This window comes from Echiichthys vipera, assembly GCF_963691815.1.
Source record: "Echiichthys vipera genome assembly, chromosome: 23".
In the NCBI taxonomy this organism is placed as follows: domain Eukaryota; kingdom Metazoa; phylum Chordata; class Actinopteri; order Perciformes; family Trachinidae; genus Echiichthys; species Echiichthys vipera.
The window spans coordinates 18,484,339-18,494,567 of NC_139848.1; the positions used below are offsets into that span (position 1 = coordinate 18,484,339).

General features: G+C 44.1%; 1 protein-coding gene across 1 annotated transcript; it reads left to right on the forward strand.

Moving 5' to 3' along the window:
- Positions 1–5,942: 5,942 nt before the first annotated feature.
- LOC310964930 (uncharacterized protein) lies at positions 5,943–6,234 on the forward strand (the record flags this gene model as incomplete). The annotated part of the gene is given in 4 exon segments (XM_083938255.1): positions 5,943–5,973; positions 5,976–6,046; positions 6,048–6,124; positions 6,126–6,234. Coding segments are annotated over 4 exon segments (288 nt in total).
- Between the last annotated feature and the right edge of the window lie 3,995 nt (positions 6,235–10,229).

The window sequence follows — 10,229 nt, forward strand, 5'->3', positions numbered from 1 at the left end:
CTAGAGCGAACATCCACCTCTTCGATGGCTTGAAACCGGGACCTGTCCAGTGCGCCCTTTGCTTTACTTTCCAGCAGGTCAGCTAAAGCTAGCTTTTGGACTTTGAGGACTTCAATATGTCCTTGATCTCCCGTGGGTCTACATAATTTCTCAAGTTCCACTATATCTATCTCCAGGTCTTTCATAGATCTAGAGATGTCTCTGGTCAGGTTGAGTGTGTGTTGTTGACATAAAAGTTTGATTTCAATCCTACCATTGTCCCAACACTGCCTAAGACTGTCTAAAAACATCCCAGAAATAAACAAGTGCTTCTCTAAACTTTTTATCAAAAGTTAAGGCTGAGTTAAAACTGAGAGAGACTTAGACTTAGACATCTCTTTATTGATCCCTTTGGGATGACCCCCACCAGGAAATTCTATGTTCAGCAGCATACAAAAACACAAGGGAGGTTTAAAAAATACAGTATAGGATAGCCAATGAACTCTTAGCTAAATAGATACAGAAAATATATTAAAAAAAAACAATGAACAGTAAACGATAAACTCTATATCAAATATATATGAAGTAGAAGTAAGAATACAGGTAAAATTAAATTCACGGAAAATGAAATCAGATAAGTTAAATGTAGAGAAAATGTATAAGATAAAATATGTATGAATGTATATGACAGAAATGGGCAGTAAGATTAAATTATTGCACAAAGTTACTGCACAAAGAATATAAGATGAGTGTACAGGTATGTATGAGTAGATTATTAATTGCACAGAGAGTTGCTCCCACTCTTTCCCTTCTGTCCTCTTTATTTCCTCCTCCCCCCTGAGTGAGGAGTTGTAGAGGATGATGGCTTGAAGCACAAAGGAGTTCTTGAGCCTGTTGGTCCTACACTTGGGCAGGAGCAGACTTCCACTAAATCGGCCCCTCTGGCTGCTGATGACGGTGTGCAGGGGATTGCTGGCATTGTCCATAATGTACAGCAGCTTGTCCAGTGTCGTTCTCTCTGCCACCATCACCAGCGAGTCCAGTTTCATGCAGACCACAGAGCCGGCCCGCCTGATCAGTTTATCCAGTCTGGAGGTATCCTTCTTGGATTCTATGAACACTGGACACTGGTGACCACAGACTGGTAAAACATCCACAGCAGTTTGCTGCAGATATTGAAGGACCACAGTCTCCACAGGAAGTACAACCTGCTTTGTGTCTTGTCTTCCTATACAGGTGGCTGGTGTGTTGTCCAATCCCTGGTCTTCCCCGAGGCCTCCTCCCAGCTGGACGTGCCTGGAACACATCCCTAGGCAGGCGCCCAGGGCCATCCCTACTTAATGCCTGAACCACCTCAACTGGCTCCTTTCAACGCAAAGGAGCAGTGGCTCTACTGTTCCTCATGGATGGCTGAACTTCTCACCCTATCTCTAAGGGAGACTGCAGCCACCCTCCTGAGAAAACCCATTTTAGCCGCATGTACCCGCGACCTAGTTCTTTCGGTCATGACCCATATTCATGACCATAGGTGAGGGTAAGAACGAAGATTAACCGGTAGATTGAGAGCTTTGCTATCCGGCTCAGCTCTCTTTTCGTCACAACGGTGCGGGAGAGCAACTGCAATACTGCCCCCGCTGCTCCGATTCTCTGGCCAAACTCGCGCTCCATCGTCCCCTCACTCGTGACCAAGATCCCAAGGTACTTGAATTCCTTCACTTGGGGTAAGGACTCATCCCCTCCCTGGGGTAAGCAATCCGTCGGTTTCCTGCTTAGAGCCATGGCCGCAGATTTAGAAGTGCTGATCCTCATCCCAGCCGCTTCACACTCGGCTGCGATCCGATCCACTGAGAGCTGAAGGTCACTGAAGGGCACCATCTTCGACAGCCTGCTGAAATTCTCCTCCAACACAGAGGAGATTCTCAGGAAATGCCAGCAGCGGAAAATACCTCCTTAGGAAGCTCAATTCCTTTGGAGTCAGCAAGAACATCCTCCTGAGCTTTTACTACTCCTTCATCGAGAGCATCATCACGTTCTCCATCACATGCTGGTTCTACTCCACCAGCCTCCAGAACAGAAACCGCCTGCAGAGCATAGCCACGGTCTGCTCTAAGATCATTGGACTTCCTGTTAGAACTCTGTCGACCATCTATGAGCAGCAGACACTCAGGTTAGCTGGTCGGATCATGCAGGACCCCTCTCATTCGCTCCTCTCAGCATTCGAGTGGCTCCCCTCAAGACGCCGTCTTCGCTGTCCCTGCTGCAGGACACAGAGGAGAAGAGCAACCTTCATCCCCAGGGCTGTCCAGCTCCTCAACTCCTGACCCCTCTGACAATCCCCCTCCCCACTCTTGACACCCTCCCCTGGACACTTCACCCCCCCCCCTCCCTGGACACCATCAACCCCCCTCTCCTCCCCGGACATCTCTCCCTGGACAAAATCAATCCGATCACTGTCCACTTATATCTTTTCTGCACTACAGTTCTGTTTATACCTATTTCAACAGTCTACTGCATGTTTACATCATATACACCCGTTCACATGTCTGCTTACATCTGATATACGCATGTCTTTCTACATCTCACGCCGACGATGTTCTTCGTATCTAACTCTGTGACTGGATTCTAACCTGTACTAACACACTAACAACCTGACACTTATTCTTCTTTTACACTTTATTCTTGTTGATAGGCAAAATGTTTTTGTATAGTTGCACTGACGTTATTTGCTGCTCTGTGTGCCCTGAATTGCCCCCCGGGGACAAATAAAGTTTTTTTGAATTTGAATTTGAATTTGATCGATGATGCCATCAGGACCACATCATCTGCAAAAAGCAGAGACGAGATCCTCAGCCTGCCGAAATGCAACCACTTCCCACCACGACTATGTTTGGATATCCTGTCCATGAAAATCACAAACAGGATTGGTGACAAAGCGCACCCCTGGCGGAGGCCAACACCACCGGGAACAAATCCGACTTACTGCAGAGGATCCGGAGACAGCTCTCACTTTGGGTGTACAGAGATTGGATGGCCCACAGAAGTGACCCCCTTCCCCATACTCCTGCAGCACCTCCCACAGTATCTCCTGGGGGACCCGGTCATATGCCTTCTTCAGAACCATAAAGCACATGTAGTCTGGATGGGCATACTCCCAGGCCCCCTCCAGGATCCTTGCGAGAGTACAGAGCAGGTCCGTTGTTCCACGTCCAGGACGGAATCCGCATTGTTCCTCTTCAAACTTCATTCGTCGCCAGATCGTTGCATCAGCAGAGCAGTGTTGTTTTGTGATCTTTGGCTTCCCATGTACCTAGTTATTCCTACTCTTTTCCGTGTACCTATGTGTAATTGCTCCTGTGATTCTTTACCTCAGTCGCCTGTGATCCTGTCTACCTGTCTGCCTGCCTGCCTTCCTACCACTTGTGCTTTCCCTGTGACCAACTCACAATTGTTTTAACCAGAAGGACGCGTCTCTCCATTTGGAATTGAAAATTCACCGACACTGGACACGCTCAGGAGAGCACCGCACTCATTCTGCCCTCACTCTTTTTCCCCCTAGTGCACTGGACAGACCTATATATAGTATTGTCACCAATTAAAACACTTAAACCTGACTCTGTTTTCCATGTCTGCATTTGGGTCCCACTTCTCTGTGTTTTCCAGTTCCGTTCATGACAGAGGTCACAGAAAAGATTAGCTTAAAATATATTTTAAAAATCTACTTTATTTGGCAGTAATTTTTTCCTGTACTCAATGTACAAGTTAATAGTTAAAATGCAGCCTTGACAAATAAACAAATAATTTACATGAGGTCATTTCCCACCTTGGGATCAATAAAGTAATTCTATTCTATTCTATTAGCATACAATAGTTCTCCAGCTGTGACAGAACACAACACACATCGGAAACACCAGAGATCTGTTAAAGAGTCAAGGTCACCTGCAGTTTTATAAAAACTAAAATCCACCAACACTCTGGCCTTTTTTATGTTTATGCAGACAGGGACCAACTCCACCTGCAGGTTTACCTACACCTTTCTCTTCCTGGTCACATACACCGCCATCTTAGCCTGCCCTAAAACAAAGTTTAAAAGCTGGCTCTTGTGTTTGTGCTGGCGAAAAAAAAACACAAATAAAAACCTGCTTACTAAAACTCTCTTTAAACTAGTAAAAACAACTTGTAAAAACAGAAACAATCTTGACAGACGATGAAACTTATAAAACAGTGGAAGTTGTCTCTCTTAAGCCACAGAATGGGCATTTGTCCTCTACAGATTATTTTATTATGGAACCAAAAGAGTTCACTGCCATGATGCCATGTAGAGAGACCTCCACTGAGGCCTGGATCCCAGGTCCAGCCTTAAAAAAGTCCTCCAAGTGGTGTCCATTCAGTTTCTTTACCAGCAGTTTATAAAAAGTTTTCCCTGAGGCTCCCTAGGGAGACCAGGTGGGTTGCCTCCAACAAAGGCCCAGAGCAGTCTTTAAAATCCATAGCCAGAAAATGTCAGGTAAAGGGTCCTCCATGTTGGGTGAAGAAAATTGCCTGTGAATGATTTTAAAAACAGGGTGTCTTGACCAGTCAGTTTACTTTTTCCAGTGGTCAAGCACTTTTTTTAATTACCCTGGTGGATCTCACACCCAGCTTAACAGCCAGCCCATTAGGGTCCTCCAGCTGGGGCCCGGCCAGCTCCACCACCTGGTCCAGTGTGGAGACGCCTGCAGTCTGCTGCCCCAGTAGCTGGTCGGGGCTCCCCGTCCGCAGCGGCCCCAACTCCTGCCCCCTCCAGACGGGCAGGATTGGAATGCCCCTCCGCTCCGCAACCAAAAGCACATCAGGGACTCCGACGAAGACCATATCACTAAAACCCTCCACTTGAAAGGACGACAGGTTGAGATCACTTGTCGTGTCTTTGAGGATCATGTACATCTGTCTCCGGTGACACACGACATGCTTCAGCTGCGGGGACTTGCAGCCCAAAGACACAATTTTTATCAATGAGAATAGCTGGCCATAGCGAGACAACTCTTTAGCCAGCACTTCATTCTTAATGAACGGCGGAGCATTGGAGATTGTTACCTTCATGGGCGAGCTCACCGTGTAATACTACCACTCTCCACCACTACACTAGCTCCATTCATGAGCGAAGCAGACTTAATGCTGCCGTACCCCACCACCTCTCCCACCACTAAACCTGCCTCCTCCAAAGAGCACTGCACAGCCGGGATGAGTTTGATGGTCAAACTTTCAAACTCTGCGGCAGCGGAACAGGATGTCGTACTGATGCAGTTACTCAGTGTCCCCCAGGCTACAGTGAAGAGAGAGAGAGAGAGAGAGAGAGAGAGAAAGAGAGAGAGAGAGAGAGAGAGAGAGAGAGAGAGAGAGAGAGAGAGAGAGAGAGAGAGGGAGGCTCAGAGTGACAGATGAAGTCTTCCAACAGACTAGGTCAATAGCAGCAAAACTAAAGCCTGGACCAAGACAAACCTGAGCCAGCCCTAACTATAAACTTTATCGAAGAGGAAAGAGGAAAGTTTGAAGTCCAGCTGGAGGCTCTGCCTCCCATTCTCTCATTCTCACTCTAGGAACCACAAGTAGCCCTGTATTTTGAGAGTGCAGTTTTCTAGTGGGGTAATAAGGTACTATGAAGAGTTTTGGAGCAGCCACAGAGAAGGCACCATCGCCCGGCATCTTCAATTTTGATCTAGGTACACCAACAACTCACTGGATGACTGTAGATCTCCTGCTGGATTATGGACTTGCATGGGTTCTGCCAGATAAAGATGAGCCAGACCAGTTCAAATCTTAAAACAATTAATAACACTTTAAAATCAATCCTAAAGTGGATTGGAAGCCAGTGGAGGAGACCGGAACAGGGTTGATGTGTTGACGTTTTTTAGTGTCAGTCAAAAGGCAAGCAGCCTTTTAGTCTGAGTCATCGACTTATTCGGTTCTAACACTGAGCAGTAAGAATGAGTCGCGGAAAAGGAGGTAAAGGACTCCGTAAGGAGACGCTAAGCGTCACCGTAAAGTTCTCTGTGATTACATCCAGGGGATCACCAAACTCGCCACCAGTCGGTGGGGAGAAGCGTATCCCCAGTCTGATCTACGAGGAGACCCGCAGTGTGCTGAAGGTCTTCCTGGAGATCGTGATCCGTGTATGTCACGTACACCGAGCATGCCAAGAGGAAGACAGTGACTGCCATGGATGTGGTGTATGCTCTGAAGAGGCAGAGCCGCACCCTGTACTGCTTCAGAGGTTAAATCAATGAGGGCCTGATGGCAACAAATACATTCTCTCACAGATCTGTTAGAGTTTCTGCTGCAATGGGATGAAAACAGTTTGTTCTGTTAAGTGAAAGATTCAATTCATTTTAATTAAATTTTATTTATAGTGCCAAATCATAACAAAAGTTATCTCAGGACACTTTACAGAGTAGGGGAAGAACTCCGGGGAAGAAGTTGAAATAGTAACATGCATTGATGATGAATGACACAGACAGAGAGGAGAAGGTCAGAGTATTAGGAAAATGATTATCCCCCGGCAGACTAGGCCTATAGCAGCATAATAAAGCTAAACAAACTCAGCTTTGAAAATAACAACATAGCTGAGGGCCCGTAAGCCCTAGCTGTAAGCTTTATCAAAAAGGAAAGTTTATAGTTTACTCTTAAATATGGGGAAAGTGTCTGCCTCCAAATAACACTTGGGAGTTGGTTCCACAGGAGAGGAGCTTGGTAGCTCTGCCTCCCATTCTACTTTTGGTGACTCTAGGAACGACAAGTTCTTCTCAGAGCGCAGTGATCTAGTCGGGTAATACGGTACTATGAGCTCTTTAAGATACGATGGAGCCTTACCAATAGCAGCTTTGTAGGTAAGGAGAAGGATTTTAAATTCTATTCTAGATTTTACAGGTAGCCAGTGCAAAGAAGCTAATACAGGAGAAATATGTTCTCTTCGGTTTGTTTTAGTTAGTACATGAACTGCAGCAATTTGGACCAACTGGAGACTCTTAACAGACTTATTGGAGCAGCCTGATAATAAGGAGTTGCAGTAGTCCAGCCTAGAAGTAACAAATGCATGGACTAGTTTTTCTGCATCTTTCTGAGACAAAATGTTCCTAATTTTTGCAATATTACGCAGGTAAAAATATGCAGTCCTTGTTGTCAATTTTATATGAGAATCAAAGGACATATCCTGGTCAAAAATAACACCCAGATTCCTTACTGTGGTGCTGGAGGACAACACAACATCATCCAGAGTAACAATATCTTTAGCTATTGAGTTTTGGAGGCCTTTGGAGCCAAGTACAATAACTTCAGTTCTTTCTGAGTTTAACATCAGAAAATTACAGGTCATCCAGCTTTTTATTTCCTTAATGCACATTTGAAGTTTATCTAAGTTTAACTGATCGGTTTCTTCTGGTTTGATGGATAAATAAAAATGTGTGTCATTAGCATAACAATGCTTCCTTATAATATTTCCTTAGGGAAGCATATATAAGGTGAATAGAATTGGTCCAAGGACAGAACCGTGAGGGACTCCGTGATTGACTTCAGTGTGCATAGAGGATTTATCGTAAACATGTACAAACTGAAATCTATCTGATAAAAAAGACTAAAACCAGCTCAGTGCGGTTCCTTTAATGCCAATCAGATGCTCCAGTCTCTGTAGCAGGATGCGGTGGTCAATAGTGTCGAAAGCAGCACTAAGATCTAATAGAACAAGTACAGAGACATGTGCTTTGTCTGAAGCTTCTAGAAGGTCGTTAGTAATTTTTACCAGTGCTGTTTCAGTGCTATAATTCGCTCTAAATCCTGACTGGAAGTCCTCACATAATTCATTATTATGAAAAAAGTCACACAGCCGATTGGCGACTAATTTCTTGAGGATCTTAGAGAGAAAAGGACGGTTAGCTATAGGTCTTTAGTTGGCTAGTACCTCAGGATCAAGACTGGGCTTTTTAAGAAGAGGTTTAATTACAGCTATTTTAAAAGACTGTGGTACATTACCTGCTGATATAGACGTGTTTATCATATCTAATACAGGAGTGCTAACTAAAGGTAACACTTCTTTAAGTTACCTAGTTGGAATAGAGTCTAGGAGACAAGTAGAGGGCTTTGATGCGTAAATAGTAGAGGTTAATTTGTTAAGGTCAACTGTAGAAAAGCAGTCCAAGAATATATCAGGTCGTACAGTTCTTTCTAAGGTTCCTTGGTTTGAAGAAAAATTAGTGCCAAGCGAGTTGATTTTGTCTCTATTAGTTATAATTCTGTCATTAAAGAAGGTCATGAAGTCGTTACTACTGAGGGTTATAGGAATACATGGCTCAATAGAGCTGTGGCTCTCTGTCAGCCTGGCTACAGTGCTGAAAAGAAATCTAGGATTGTTCTTATTCTCCTCTATTACAGATGAGTAATAAGCTGCTCTGGCATTACGGAGGGCCTTCCTATTTGTTTTTAGACTATCTTGCCAAACTAAGCGAGTTTCCTCCAATTTAGTAGAGCGCCACATAATTTCCAATTTCCTTGATACTTGTTTTAATTCACAGGTTTGTGAGTTATACCAAGGAGCTAACTTCTTCTGTTTCATTATCTTCTTTTCTAACGGAGCAACAGAGTCAAGTGTTGTTCTTAGTGAGCCTGCAACACTGTCAACAAGGTGATCAATTTCAGAGAGACAAACGTTAGTGCAGGAATCTGGAATGTTAGGATAAGGCACTAAATTAAATGCAGATGGAATTGATTCCTTAAATCTAGTTACTGCATTATTAGATAAACATCTAGTGTAGAAACTTTTGCCCAGAGGTGAGAAGTCCTGTAATATGAATTCAAAAGTTATTAAATAATGATCTGATAAAATAGGATTATGTGAAAAGACTATTAAGTAATTTATTTCCACACCATAAGCCAAAACATGGTCGAGGGTGTGATTTAAACAGTGAGTAGGTTTATGTACACTCTGACTAAAACCAATTGGATCTAATAGAGAGATAAACGCAGTACTAAGGCTATTATTATCAACGTCCATGTGAATATTAAAAGCTCCTACAATGATTACTTTATCAGATTTTTGGACTAAATTTGACAGAAACTCTGAGAATTCAGATAGAAATTCAGAGTACGGACCAGGAGCACAGTACACCATATCAAGAATAATTGGCTGCACAGTTTTCCAGGTTGAATGTGAAAGATAAAGAACAAGGCTTTCAAATTTATTATAATTTAGTTTAGGTTTAGGTTTGATTAATAGGCCTGAGTCATAATTAGCTGCAACCCCTCCTCCTCGGCCACTGCCTCGAGGAATATGAGTATTAATATGACTGGGAGGAGTGGATTCACCTAACATATTCTTCAGGACACAACCAGGTTTCAGTCAGACAGAGTAAATCAATATGGTTATCAGATCAAATCAAATCAAATCAACCTTTATTTATATGGCGCTTTTCATACAGAAAAGTATCGCAAAGTGCCTTACAGAGATGTACAGAAAAAGAGTAACATCAAATAAAATCAGGAGAAGAAAGTTAAGAGAACCCAACCCTCTCATCCCCACAGTCATGCACAGAGACATACACAAATATGTATACGTTCATACACACACACTCACACCTACACAAACACTAGCTTTCACTACAGAGACATGGTCGAGCAGCGAGACCTGAGGTACAGAGGAAGCTAGAGGCAGCTACCTTTTTGGGGGCCAACCACACTGGGAGAGATCCCAGTCCAAGGTCACAGGGAGCACCGCCACAGAGACCACCCCAACCCAGGCAAACAGGAGCCTCCGCACTAAGGCGCAGAGCCCTCTAGTCGCCCGGGCCGGAACTGTCTACAGGACAGCGCCCCCTGCGGCCAGACCAGAGACAATTTCCAATCTGGCAGGCCCCCTGAGGAAACACTGGAGATTAAAAACTGTTGACTAAAACAGTAAAAGGGTTAAAATATGGAGGCTAAAAACATGAGGGACTAAAACATAAAAGCATAAAAGCATAGAGGCTAAAAACATGAACTAGAACATAAAAGAGGTTAAAAAGTGCTCTAATTAGCACTGCCTAAAAGAAATCAAAAAGACTTAAGATTTCAATAAAAAGCCTGGTTAAAAAGATGGGTCTTAAGCCTCTTTTTAAAAACCTCAGCAGTCTCCGCGACCCTGAGGCTCTCCGGCAGGCTGTTCCACAGTCGGGGCCCATCATAACTGAAAGCCGCCTCCCCTTGCTTTTTTGAACTTACCTGTGGTATGGTTAAAAGGCCGGTGCTGG